The sequence below is a fragment of the Ranitomeya imitator genome, chromosome 5, assembly GCF_032444005.1.
Source record: "Ranitomeya imitator isolate aRanImi1 chromosome 5, aRanImi1.pri, whole genome shotgun sequence".
Lineage (NCBI taxonomy): Eukaryota > Metazoa > Chordata > Amphibia > Anura > Dendrobatidae > Ranitomeya > Ranitomeya imitator.
In genome coordinates, this window is record NC_091286.1 from 32389332 (window position 1) to 32404123 (window position 14792).

The 14792-nt window shown below is 47.6% G+C and overlaps 1 protein-coding gene across 1 annotated transcript in view; it reads right to left on the minus strand.

The window, feature by feature from the left end:
* KCTD3 (potassium channel tetramerization domain containing 3) overlaps positions 1–14537 on the minus strand; it is a 103169-nt gene extending 88632 nt beyond the window's left edge. The window contains exons 1-6 of the mRNA XM_069768496.1: positions 14243–14537; positions 11807–11860; positions 10088–10133; positions 8896–8969; positions 1680–1738; positions 628–708 (exon numbers count right to left, since the gene is read on the minus strand). Of these exons, the coding sequence (XP_069624597.1) occupies positions 628–708; positions 1680–1738; positions 8896–8969; positions 10088–10133; positions 11807–11860; positions 14243–14313 (385 nt within the window). The 5' untranslated portion in view covers positions 14314–14537. The remainder of the gene's footprint in view (positions 1–627; positions 709–1679; positions 1739–8895; positions 8970–10087; positions 10134–11806; positions 11861–14242) is intronic.
* Between the last annotated feature and the right edge of the window lie 255 nt (positions 14538–14792).

A 14792-nucleotide genomic window follows, 5' to 3' on the forward strand; every position in this document is an offset into this window, starting at 1 on the left:
CGCCAACTGGATCAAAAGAGCAATTACTGAGGCATCTCAGATCCAGAAACTTATAGAATGGACTTTTATGGATGCAGCAATACCAAGTATATTTTTTATTTTCAGATTGGAAAAAGGGGATTGCTACAAACTAATATCAATTTTTTTTTAGATTTAAATTTTTTATTATTTTATCACTTTTTAATTGCACTACAGACCTGAACCTGTGATAAGTTATACTATGTTCTCCAATATTATACAACTGCTCTTACTGTATGGCACGAGCAGGATCACTATTCCCTTCTGATAATGTCCTGTTTATGCACGGTGTATGACTTGTCGGGTGTATGGAGCAGGCTCAGGAGCTGCGTTATAAAGCAGATACCTGATCTAACAGCAGTGATCAGATCTAGCTCCACTGGCTGCTGTCAAACTCGAACAGCGGCATTTAAGTGCCGAGAACTAAGTGAGGCGTCCGTTTAGGTGCCTATTGCGTCAAATGTAACACCCATTTCAGGTCTCCTTTCATTAGTGTAGGTGACCTGACATGATGCCCCTCAATGGAAGCCCAATGGGGCAATGAGTCAGCAGGCAATTCATGGATGCTGGAGATCCATAGTACAGACACACAGTCCACATGAACATTACCTGGAGGTGGTAAGTAGCCATGAAACAGCACACTGCCACACGAGGAGCGCTCCAGCTCTTCACATAAGAGCAATCTTCTTACTATCAAATAAAGGAAATAAAACAGTCAGACAACTCGATAGACCATAATATAGAAGTCACTCCTCACATAAGAATTCTCTCTATCCTACCTAGCTTACATGGATTAAAAACACAGGTCTAAGGATATTAAAATACTACTGAAAGGTGAAATGAAGAACATTAATTAACTGGAGACAATGGCACCTGTCAGGAATAGGATATATTAGGCATGGAGGGAAAAGTCATTGCTGAAAGTTAATGTATTGGAAAAATGCAAAATGGACCTTGTGGGGTGGGAACTTTCCCCGCACGCGGCACGCCTTGTCGAAGGCAGAAAACGCGGCACGCCTTGTCAGGGGGCGGGTTTCCCCACATGCGGCACGCCTTGTCGGGGCGGAACACGCGGCACGCCTTGTCGGGGGGGGCGGAACACGCGGCACGCCTTGTCAAGGGGCGGGTTGCCCCGCACATGGCACTTCTTATCGGGGGGTGGGTTTCCCTGCATGCAGCACGCCTTTTCGGGGGCGGGTTTCCCCACACACGGCACGTATTGTGGGGAGCTTCTGCCTCAGTCGTGAAAAGTTACAGCAGTTGTCCAGGTTTGTGGTACAAATCTGCAGTCACTCAATGTGACTGTAGATTTGTGGATCCTCACACCTATGCTCTGTCAGGATTCTCTAATGCCGGCACTGGGAGTAGGCGGGCGCGTGACCACAAGTATTTGATTTGTCACATTCAGACTTCACGTGTCCCACCTCGCTCAATACACTAGACAAGCCAAGCACACCTAGTCGAAATGTGTCCGCATGTATGCGAATCACACAATTGCGGTCATGGGCCCATCCACTCCCAGAGACTTCTTACAGTGTGCACTGTGAAGATTGACAAGTCTGCAGTCTCAAGAGTGACTTCAGATTTGTACCTCATGCCTGGACAACCGCTTTAAGATAGGAATTAAGGCTTGTCAATAAGTGTAACATTAATGAAATTACCCAGTGGAGTGATTCCATAGAATTCAGCTTCATGTCGGAGAACATTCAGGCTGACACCTCTAGATAACGAGAGAATTAGTAAAGGTTAGGACATTACTAGAAAACTTAGAACCATTTGTTACATCTAAGGAGAATTCCATGCACTGGATTTTCATTGGTAGTCTCAGATCTCCTAAAGGTCTTGTCACACCAGTTAATGGGGCCATGCAGATATATATAATAAAAATTAAAAAAACAACGACATAATTACTTACCGATAACAGGATTTCTCAGAGCCCATGACGGCACCACGGAGAGAGGAGATCCGCACTTCAAGGACAGGAAACCTACAGATAAAAATGGCGGTACCTCTTTCCCGCATCAGTTGTTTACAGAGCACTAGAGGATCTATAGGTTATTAACATACTAATTAACATTACTATGAAGCTTAACAGAAACACCATGTGACTACATATAAGTAACCAAATTAACGAAAATAAATGTGCACACCCACACATGAAGGGAGGGAATGTACGGGTGCCGTCATGAGCTCTGAGAAATCCAGTTACCGGTAAGTAACTACGTCTTTCACCTTCCCCCACGATGGCACAACGGAGAGAATTGCAGAGAATGTAACATTAGGGAGGGACCACCACTTCCAAAACCCTTCTACCATAAGTAAGGTCTGAAGAAGAGGCTAGATCCAGCCGATAGTGATTGAAGAATGTAGAGGGGGAAGGTCACGTAGCGGCTCTACATATCTGTTCTATTGAGGCACCAGCTTTTCTGAACAGGAGGCTGTCACTGCCCTCATCAAATGAGCTTAATTTTCTCTGGGGCGGCCGCCCCATGTGAGGAGTATGACAGTGTGATAGCGTCCCTTATTCATCTTGCCAGCGTGCCCCTTTCGAGGACCCTGAAAGCACACAAAGAGAGCTATCCTTCCTACACTCTCGTGTGGCCGCTAGGTATTGGATTAGGCACCTTCTGACATCTAGTGTGTGTAATACTCTTTTTTCCCTATTCTTGGGATTGGGACAAAAAGGGAGGGAGATCTCCGGAGATCTATGGAAACACAACACCACTTTCGGTAGGTAGGCTGGGTCGGTCTTAAAAATAACCCTATCCTCCAAGATTTGTGTGAAGGGAGGGCTGGCTGACAATGCCTGGAAGTCACTGACCCCAAGAGCTGATGTGAGAGCTACTAAAAGTGATGTTCTAAGGCTATGTGCACACGCAGAATGGGCTACTGCGGATTTTTCCGCAGCAGATTTGCTAAATCCGCATTGGAAAACCGCTGCGGTTTTTAATGCGGATTTATTGCGGATTCTACCGCGGATTCCGCACAAAGAATTGACATGCTGCGGAAAATAATCCGCTGCGTTTCCGCGCGGCTTTTTCCGCAGCATGGGCACAGCGGTTTTGGTTTCCCATAAGTTTACATTGTACTGTAAACTCATGGGAAACGGCTGCGGGTCTGCAGCTGCGGAAATGCTGCGGATCCGCAGCAAAATCCGCATCGTGTGCACAGAGCCTAAAGGGACAGTATTCTCAGTGAAACCTCTACCAGGGGTTCGAAAGGAGGTTTGGTAAGAGCTGTAAGGACCAATTCTAAATCCCAAGGAGAAGTACTCCGAGAGGGGATGGGTCTAGACCTGGCAGATTCATTGAGGAACCTGGATATCCACCGATTCTCAGCCAGGTCGTGATTGTATAGGGCCCCTAATGTCACGACTTAAACTTTTAAAGTACTTGTAGCTAGTCCCTGTTCCAATCCCTTCTGCAGAAATTCCAAGATGTAGTTTAGTGGAACCCCCCCATCTAGCTTGGAACCTGAAGGGAACTTCCTCCATGTTTTCCCTTACAGTTTGATAGTTACAGGTTTCCTACTCTGTAGCAATGTGGAGATTAAATTCGGTGAAAACCCCTTATTACTCAGGAAAGCCCTCTCAAATTCCAGGCGGTCATGTGTAACTTTGTTACCTGAGGATGAAGAACCGGCCCCTGGGAAAGAAGGTCCGGAAGCTCTGGAAGTACCCAGGGGTCGGAGATGGACATCATCTTCAGCCAAAAAAACCATGTCCTCTTTGGCCAGAAGGAGGCTATTAAGATCACTTTCGCCCTGTCTTCCCAGATTTTCCTTGGAACCACCGGAATCGGGGCAACCGGAGGAAAAGCATATACTAGATGGTGGTCCCATGGAATTATGAAGGCATCTAATGCAATGGGGTTCCCTTTGGGATCTATTGAGCAGAAAGTGTCTACCTTCTTGTTCTGACTGTGGGCGAATAGATCTATGGAAGGATGACCCCTTCTTTCTGAAATCTGATCGAACACCGCCTGATTCAGTTCTCACTCGCCCTGACTTAGCTGGGTCCGACTCAGGAAATTTGCCCTACAATTCTCAGTCCCTCTTATGCGGAGTGCAGGCAGAGACCCCAAGGTGTCCTCGGCTAACTGGAAAATGGACCTTCTTACTTCCATAAGGCTAGGTTCTCATTGCGTTAGGGCAATCCGTTTAGCGCTAAGCGCTAGCAGATTGCGCTAACGTAATGTCTTTTTAGGGGTCGCGTTAAACGTCCCCGCTAGCGCAGATCCTCGATCTGCGAGAGCGGGGAACGGACCTCGGGCGCGCCTCGGACGCTGCTTGCAGCGTCCGAGGCGCGCCACAAAAGAACGGCACATCGCTAGTGCGTGCCGAAAATGGCACGCGCTAGCAATGCGCTTTAACATTGCTAGCAATAGGAGCGCTAACGGACGCGTTGCACGGCGTTAATTGCGCCGTGCAACGCTGTCCGTTAGCGCTCACCCGAAAACTAAATGAGAACCTAGCCTAAGATGGCAGGACCGGGTTCCTCCCTGGTGATTGAAGTATGCTACCACAACCCAGTTGTCTGAGAATACTCTTACGTGGTGTCCCTGGAGAGTGTTCAGGAATTCTAGGAGGGCGAACTTCATTGCCAATAGTTCCTTCATGTTTGAGGTTACTGGTCTTAAGTCCTCTGTCCAGACCCCTTGAGCTATCTGGTCGTTCAGAGGAGCCCCCCAACCCCTGGGGCTTGCGTCTGTGGTCAGGACCTGAGAGATTGTAAACACCCACAGAAAGCCCCGGGTTAAGTTGTACATCCTCATCCACCATTCTAATGAAAGTACTGTTTTTGATGACAGTTAACTGCCCTTCTAAATTCCCTTTTAGAGAGTTTTCGGCTGACAAAATTTCCCACAGCAACTCTCTGGTGTGTACATGAGCCCACTGAACTGCCGGAATACAGGATGTCATGGAACCTAGAAGGGACATCGCTTTCTGCAAAGTCGTAGAGGGGGGGTCCTTTGCTTGAGATACCAGGCCTACGATTTTCTGAACTTTCTCCGTCAGGAGCTGACACTCCTGTTTCTTTGAATCTGGTGTGATACCCAGATATTCCTGTACTTGGCTCGGCACAGTTTTGGATTTCCCTAGATTTAAAAGTTAGCCTAAGCTGGTCAAGGAATCCATGACCTTTTCTAATTGGTTCTTCCAATGCCGGGGGAGTTGCCTATTATCAGAAAATCAACTAGGTACGGGACAATTAGGATATCTTGTTCCCTCAAATGTGCCATCACCTCTGCCACTTTCTTGGTGAACACCCGTGGAGCTATGGCTAGACCGAATGGAAGGGCCGTGAACTTATAGTGTTTTACCCCTCCATTTATCGGGATTGCTACCCTGAGGAATTTCTGATAGTATACGTCCTTCAGGTCCAGAACAGTCATGAAACAGCATACAACAGTGGGAATACCGCGCTACAAGTGGCTAAAGCTGATGAACGTGCAGGATACTGTTATATCATATAGGAACTGCTAAAGTTCCTGCGCGGCAGTTGCTATTAACTAAACAGGTGACTACTTAGGCTCTATATAGAGCCTAAGTAGTCACCTGTTTAGTTAATAGCAACTGCCGCGCAGGAACTTTAGCAGTTCCTATATGATATAACAGTATCCTGCACGTTCATCAGCTTTAGCCACTTGTAGCGCGGTATTCCCACTGTTGTATATTGGTTCTTTTTGGTTCTTTCTGTCCGATTGGGCACATTATCCGATAGGGATACCAGCGGCACTTGTGGAGCCTACACATATAGTTTTAGCGCCAGTGTATTTTATTGTTCAGTCATGAAACAGCATTTTTATTGATGTCTTTATTGTTTCCATCTTGAAGGTTTTAACTTTCAGTAGCTTGTTCAGTTTCTTTAAATTTATTATCGTTCCATCTGGCTTTTTCCTCGCCTTTTTCCTGGTGAGGAACCTATTGAAGGACTGCTTTCCCTAGCAGATCCAGAACCTCTTGCTCTAAAGCTAGTTGCTCTTCGTTTGAAGATCTCTGAGGTGTCAATATGAAATTTGGATGAGGAAGTGAGTGGAAGTGAAGTTTTAGACCAGATTTTATCAGGTCCAATATCCAAGAGCTGTTGGGAAAACCCTCACTTGGGATGACTTCTTATTGTCATTGGAGGCCTGTAGAACAAAAACCCCTTCCGGATGGGGAGCTTTCTCCGGATATATTTCCTACGCCAAAAGGATTTCCTATAAGAGGGATTGGAGAGGATGGGGAAGCGTTTCTTGCTGCCCCCCGCTTTATCCAAAATATCATCAAGCGTAGGGCCAAACAAGAACTCGCCCTCATGGGGGATGGAGCAAAGCCTTGATTTTGTCTGGAGATCTCCTGGCTAACACTTAAGCCAGAGGGCTCGTCGGGCTGCATTGGAGAAGCCTGCCGATCTTGCTGCCAGCCTGACCGAGTCCGCAGATTCGTCCGCCAAGAAAGCAGCAGCTCCTTTCATTAAAAGGTATGGATTCTAATATAGTGTCCCTAGAGGTTTTCTCCCTTAGTTGTGATTCCAGCTGGTCTAGCCAGACCATCAGTGACCTGGTCATACAGGTGGCAGTTATCACAGGTTTTAGCCCTCCACCGGCAGCCTCCCATGAACCCTTCAGGAATGTATCCGCTTTTTTGTCCATGGGATCCTTCAATCCCCCATGTCCTCGATGGGAAGAGAAAACTTTTCGGAGGCTTTGGAAATTGCCACATCCAGTTTTGGAGACTTCTCCCAAAAAGAACACGCCGGGTCATCAAATGGATATTTCCTCTTTGGGGATAAAAGGCCCTTTCTCTCTGGGGGAAAAGACCTCCACTTTTTTTTTGTTCTAGCCCGCCGAACATAATGTCCTGCACTGATCTTTTTGGACGGGGGTCTACCAGCCCCATGGTGGCCCTGAATGCCTTGACGAGGCTGTTTCCACTAAAAGGAAACAGCTGCAACCGCTCCTACCCCCGAATGATGAGGATGATGATGAATTGGATGTATCTAAGCCCCTCTATTCTCTCTCTGAATCATTAGACCCAGACTCCAGAGACCTGTCTCTAGATTTCCGCCGTTTTTTCCCCTTATCCTGAAGAGACCTAAAGGTATTTTCTACCTGTGATTTTATTTAGGACCTAAGATCTAAGGCAAATCTTGGGGTCTCTTCAGATTGTTTGTTCTATGCAGGTGTTGCAGAGCCTTTTTTCCCTTCGTAGTGGGTAACTCTTCCGCGCAGAGTGCACAGGTCCTGTGTTTAGTCTTGCCCGTACTTTTCATTCCCTAGAGAAGAGAACAGGGGGGACCCTAATTATAAGGATGACTTTCACGTAGATCACTTACCATTCTGACGGAAGAAGGGGTGCCGGGTTTGGGAGGAGGAACCATTCTTGTAGATGGGTTCTCTCTTACGTTCAACGCTACACTGGAGTCCTTGCTGCGCTGGGACAATCTGCCCAAATGCCAACTCCCTCTGTTACCATGCTCCTGTGGATGGGAAAGGCCCCCTTGTTGTCCCGCTCGTGTTTTATTCTGCTGTGACAGCCACTGCTGCTGCGGTGACCGGCCATGCAGAGCCTCCTGATAGCTCATGGCTAGAGGGAAGACTGCCAGAGCTCTATTAGAAGCACTACCCTTAGTGCTTCCTGTGTTTAAATAAGCCCTGGCACCTCCCTCGGCATATCTGCTGTAATCTAAGATGCCCGCATGCCCTCCATAGCCGCCTCTGAGAGGGGAGGGGTGCGGCGCATCTTAGACAGAAACCGGCCCATACACAGGTGGTGAGATGCATGCATGCATGCCCCAACATGGATTACCCAGTCATGCATTGCGGCGCCGTGTCATAGGGGCGTGCGGGCTGCCTGAAGAGCTATGAGTATCACAGCATGGAGAGGATTCCGCGAGAGGAAGCATCCAGCAAGCCTCTTCTCTGCTGCCTCTCCCCGCACAAATTAAATGCCCACTGACCCCAGCAGTTCCGCCTCAGGATACTGTGCCAGCTGAGGCAGGAAACCCCCGCTTCCTGGATTGGTCTGGTCGGGCTTGGCATCCCACGACGATCCCAGGTATGTCTTTTCTTGTAGGTATGCCGACGGTGGGTGCTCCTTTAAGGACAGGAAACCAACTGATGCAGGAGAGAGGTACCACCTTTTTTATCGGTAGGTTTCCTGTCCTTGAAGGGTGGGTCCCCTCTCTGTGGTGCCTTCATGGGGAAGGAGAAAAAAACAAAAACACATAGTTGCTTTCTTGCAAAAAACAGCACCACAACTGTTCACAGGTTGTTGGGTGATAATCTGAATAGGGTTGGACTGCATTAATAGAGGCAGGCTGCAAAACCAGCCGCCACTCCTACATGGTGCTATGTTTTTCTAATCCTGTAAAATATTAGTGGCATCACATAAATCATCATCAAGGAATAAGTCAATTAACCCCTCACCCGCCTGTCAGATTTATGTCACATCAGATTTAGTCTAATGCTACATGGCGACATCGTGCAACAGGAGTTATCTGAAAAGACATGACGTCAAAACAACTTGTACAACTTATCTGCAACTTGCTGTCGTACAACTATTTTAGCGCTGGTTTTGCTGTAAATAAAACACAGCCAAGTTGCAGACAACTCACGTTGTTGTGTGCTACTTGCACTGACGTCTATGGCAAGTGAGTTGCATGCAACTTCTGACCTAAAATCAAACGCATTTGCGACACACATCATCTTATAATCACCTGGCAAAACCCATTTCAGAAAACAGCTACCCCGAATATTCCCGGCTTGACAAGAACAATCTTATTTCACTAATTGAACTCTTTATGTAGGTAAAACCCCATTTTGCTGTAATCCGAGGTGAAGACCATGACAGTGTATTGTAGCCGGTGTCGGTCTGGACACATCAGGGACTCACCTTAGGTCCAGTTCCTTTGTACGGAGGAAATTCAATATGGGAGCAAATGCAGTGGGATCGCGATCGATAAATATCTACAAAGAAGATAAACCGATTAGTTCAAAGATGCTGAATAACAAGACTTTACTATTCCTGAAATGTCAGATAAACCTGATCTTACTTGTTAAAATGACTACTAAAGTTAGAAGACCAAACACAGTCATAAAAAAAAAAAAAAGTACCATCGGAGGAATACAGGATGATATTTCAGCATAAGGCATTTGTCTCATTACATAGAGAAGTTTGAAAGGGCCGACACGTTCCCGGAACAGTAACATGTATGCCCAAACATCGGCGATGGTAAATCCAGGGTTGTTTGGGTAAAAGGTGCTCATTACCTGGGAGTTGGATTTTGCAAAAATAAGATAAAAATCGAACTTATCTGTTGTCTCACAACGCAGGCTGCTCTGTGGTCAGCGGCAGCAACGTAGTGTTGACTGCACCTTTCACCGAGCGGCAGGACTGCTGCAGTCTGTGATGGGCTGCAGAGGTCAGGTAATTTGAAAAAACGTGTCAACTGACTGCTGCAGCCAAATCACAGACCAAAGCAGTCTTACCGCTGGTTCAAAGCCTATGCTAGTCCCCGGAGAGGAATTTATTTTATTTTTTACAGAATCCAACTCCCAGGTACCTTTTGCTCAGAAAACCCCTTTAAATACCTGAGTGCACTTTCAACTCATTTCTATTTTAGCTGGGCCGCCATCCTCCAGGGGGATGTAACCTTATGGGTGTCTCTCCTCGGGGTCTAAGATGGCTGCGTGTGTTCCAGGCAAGTTGTTACTACCCCTCCTTGCAACCCAGTAACCCTTTCTGGAGACCGACAAATCTGCAATTTGCGCTTTGTTTTGCATTTTTTAACTAGCTAAAGAACAGTCTAAAATCCTAAAATTTGTTTTTTTTTTTTCTACTAAAGCAATTTTGAAAAGATTCAGAATCTGTGCTGAAAATCCGCACTGCACCCATAAACTGTGAAACTGTGAGAAAGGCTGTCCTGATATAAGGGTATATGGGTATCAGTGTTCGTCCACTCGGGACCCCTAACATATCAATAGGTCCCATGTAAGCGGTCATCTACTCAAGCACCTGGACTCACGGGAGCAGCCAGACCTACGAGCTCAAGTCACATTAAAATGCAGTAAGAAATATTACTCACCGCTCCAGTTTCATCCCGAAGAGTTGAAATCCTTCCGCTCAAGAGACTGCAAAATAAATTACAGAATGTGAAGAAGCAAGAAAGTCAGAACAAGACTGGTTAGACTGAATGCAATAGTGAGAGTAGTACCCATCTGTCCAAGAAACATCACTTTTTTTTTTTTTTTTTTTTACAGTCCTTTCCCCATAGGGTGCAGCACTGATATAGCGGTTACTTGTCACAAGGTTTTTTGCCTGCTTTGCACCTCTGGATCTGCTCCTTTTAGTCTCACCTTAAGGGCTCATTTCCACTTGCGAGGAAAATGGACGAGTGCAATCCGGAGAAAAAGAAAAAAAAAAAAAAAAATCGGATTGCACTTGGACCAATGTTAGTCAATAGATGTCTTTTCATTTGCGATTTTTTTCTCAGCCAAAATCGGACTGAGAAAAAAAAAAATCGCAGCATGCTGCGTATTGCTGCGATTCTCGGACGAGACTCGCCAATGTAAGTCAATGGGTGCGAGAAAAAAAACGCACGGAATACGGACCATCCGTATTCCGTCCGTTTTTTACGGATACCTTACCATTCTGTGGCATAGAACACTGTAAATGGTCCTGTAAGTGACTGTATAAAAATAGTTGCAGAGAAAAAAAACCGGATTGCATACGGATATCATACGGATGTAAAACGGATGGTGCGATTGAAAAAAAAAAAAAAAAAAAAAAAAAAAAAATCGCATTGAACTCGCATGACAATCGCATACTTTTCAACCCTTTTTTTATGGACCGTTTTTTTCTCGCAAGTGGAAATGAGCCCTTAAATTTTGAGGCATCAAACTAGAGTAAAACTTTGCAAAATGTGGCAAAAACTTGCCGAGTTTTTACATCAGGCCCCGAGCGCTTCAGACAAATTCATCATCAATTATGCCACATATTATGGAGTAACATTTCTTGTGGAGCAGCTAGAAAAAAAAAAATCCACTAAGAGGCACACACTCTTCTTAATGAATTTGGAGCATCTCACTCCAGCAGACCCTTTATCTAGACTGGCATATAAGACTTGATGAATCGGGAATCGGTGTTATTCTCCCTGTGGCGCTATGCACATTTAGGTCAGGGCCAAAATAACTCTCACACAGGTCACGCGACCAAATACGTCTGTGCACTATTTTAGTGCTGCCATTTTGGGGTATATATATAAAAAAAAAAGGCAAATTGCAAACTACTCACAAGAAAGTTATAGCCGGGTGGACAAATCACCTCCTTGTCATGTTTGCTGAAGGTCTAAAGCTGGCCACACACAGACTGATGTTGGCCGAACCCACCCATATCGACAGATACGGTCAATGGTCCAATGTGAATGGGGGCGCAGGCCGACTGATGGTCGGGAGATGTCGATCAGGTCTGCGCAATTGCGGACTGACGATCACAGATGTTCTCCCTGAGATAAGCCGACGTGTCCGTCACCGGCTTTCTCATAGAGAACAGAGGAGCGCTCGGGGGAGTCAGCTGAACAATCTTCTGACAGTCATCTAATATGTATGGCCAGCTTATGTAGTGGACCCCAAAAATGATAACCCAGCTACCTGCCATTCTCAGGAACACTTGCAGCGCAGGACGACTCCACATTACTGACATCTTTGCTGACGTTTCCAATCATTAGCAGAAAAGACTGAATCAGAACGTCTCAGGATTGATTGCAGGATTTGCCGCTGACACTAGAAATAATGTCATCACCTACCTGGAGAAGAACGAGTCCGGGATCCACATTAGTGTTTGCCTCGATGTGCTGAACCTGAAAAAAAGCAAATAAAAGAATGTGTCATTACATGGTGGCATATCACAACCGTCCGGTCATTACCAGCCCCCGTATCATCACAACCGTCCGGTCAGCGCCAGCCCCCGTATCATCACAGCCATCCGGTCAGCACCAGCCCCCGTATCATCACAGCCATCCGGTCAGCGCTAGCCCCCGTATCATCACAGCCATCCGGTCAGCGCTAGCCCCCGTATCATCACAGCCATCCGGTCAGCGCTAGCCCCCGTATCATCACAGCCATCCGGTCAGCGCTAGCCCCCGTATCATCACAGCCATCCGGTCAGCGCTAGCCCCCGTATCATCACAGCCATCCGGTCAGCGCTAGCCCCCGTATCATCACAGCCATCCGGTCAGCGCTAGCCCCCGTATCATCACAGCCATCCGGTCAGCGCTAGCCCCCGTATCATCACAGCCATCCGGTCAGCGCTAGCCCCCGTATCATCACAGCCATCCGGTCAGCGCTAGCCCCCGTATCATCACAGCCATCCGGTCAGCGCTAGCCCCCGTATCATCACAGCCATCCGGTCAGCGCTAGCCCCCGTATCATCACAGCCATCCGGTCAGCGCTAGCCCCCGTATCATCACAGCCATCCGGTCAGCGCTAGCCCCCGTATCATCACAGCCATCCGGTCAGCGCTAGCCCCCGTATCATCACAGCCATCCGGTCAGCGCTACCCCCGTATCATCACAGCCGTTCGGTCAGCGCCAGCCCCCGTATCATCACAGCCGTCCGGTCAGCGTCAGTCCCCGTATCATCACAGCCGTCCGGTCAGCGTCAGTCCCCGTATCATCACAGCCATCCGGTCAGCGCTAGCCCCCGTATCATCACAGCCATCCGGTCAGCGCTAGCCCCCGTATCATCACAGCCATCCGGTCAGCGCTAGCCCCCGTATCATCACAGCCATCCGGTCAGCGCCAGCCCCCGTATCATCACAGCCATCCGGTCAGCGCTAGCCCCCGTATCATCACAGCCATCCGGTCAGCGCTAGCCCCCGTATCATCACAGCCATCCGGTCAGCGCCAGTCCCCGTATCATCACAGCCATCCGGTCAGCGCCAGTCCCCGTATCATCACAGCCATCCGGTCAGCGCCAGTCCCCGTATCATCACAGCCATCCGGTCAGCGCCAGCCCCCGTATCATCACAGCCGTCCAGTCAGCACCAGCCCCCGTATCATCACAGCCATCCGGTCAGCGCCAGCCCCCGTATCATCACAGCCGTTCGGTCAGCGCCAGCCCCCGTATCATCACAGCCGTCCGGTCAGCGTCAGTCCCCGTATCATCACAGCCGTCCGGTCAGCGCCAGCCCCCGTATCATCACAGCCGTTCGGTCAGCGCCAGCCCCCGTATCATCACAGCCGTCCGGTCAGCGTCAGTCCCCGTATCATCACAGCCGTCCGGTCAGCGTCAGTCCCCGTATCATCACAGCTGTCCGGTCAGAGCCAGCCCCCGTATCATCACAGCTGTCCGGTCAGAGCCAGCCCCCGTATCATCACAGCCGTCCGGTCATTACCAGCCCCCGTATCATCACAGCCATCCGGTCAGCGTCACTCCCCGTATCATCACAGCCGTACCTCTACCCAAAATCCTCTGTAACCAAACAGGTTATAAGTTTAACTAAAAAGTGGGCGCCAAGTGACAACTCCTTTAACACGTGCCTTGAATCCGACTCCCACGCCGTGCACTAGCGAAAAACGGTCTTTATTTTTGCCTTGCACCTTTTTAGAGCAAATATTTTGCTAAAACTTCAGCCATACAAAAAAAAATAAAAACAAAAACAAGATAATAGGAGGACTTAAATAAAAAATTCAACCAAAAAAAAAAAAAAAAATTTATAAATCAATGTAGAAAAAATTTGGAAAAACAAAATCTGAACATTAAGCAACGCAGCAGAGAATTAAAAAAAAAAAAAAACACGCAAATCTTTTGATGAATGTGTCGCAAATCAAGAAGTCACGGGAAAATGTATGCAGAAAAATTAAATATATTATATAAATAAATATATAGGAAAACACGATGATGAATTGCACCAACCAACTATAAAAAAAAAACAAACAACATTTTTTTTGACTGCCAATGACCCTTTTTTCGGAGTACAAGGGAAAAAAAAAGGATAAAAAAGGGAGAAAAAAAATGGCAGGCGCCAACTGATTCGTCTCTTGTCTAGTAACGGAAAATTCTAAAAGACTTTATGGAACAAAAAAGAAATCCCTGTTGTGTTTGGTGCTTGCTGTCAGTGAATAGAACAGGCTTGTTTACATTCTATGGCGGAGATAGAAATACATGAAAGGTGCAGAATGGAGCCTGGCATCCTAGGGGTTAATAATAATAATAATAATAATAATGGCCCCTGCCGGTACCTGGTGCCCCCCACGTCCAGCTGGATGATCTCCCCGGTGCCCGGGGTGAAGTTATTGCAGTTCCCGGCCATGTCCGCTGCGGCCTCAGTCTCCGACCGATCCCCGGGCTGGCGGCGCGGCCTTCTCCCGGGATGTCAGCCAGGAGCGCCGCCTACTCCACCATGGAGAACCCGCTGCTGCAGGGCCGCCCGGAGCCCGCCATGTCCCGGCCGTGGAGGAAGACAAGGAGAAGCTCCGGGATGTGGAGGAGGCGGCGTCACCGCCAGGCCTCTCCCGTCATCCCTGAGCCCGGGCCGGGACTGCTGTCTCCATGGTAACCGCACACCATGGCGGCGGCCGGGAGAGGATGAGGGGGAGATGGATATGTATATATATACATACACACAGGGGGTGTATATTTCTGCAATGTGCCTCTATTCCCCTCATTCTTTTCATTTTTGAGTCTCCACTTTAAAAATAATAACGAGAGGCTTATTTTTTCGCTCCCATATTTTTCGCTGTTACCGTTACGGTGTATATTTAAATGATTAATTTTATGGAAAAACAGCAA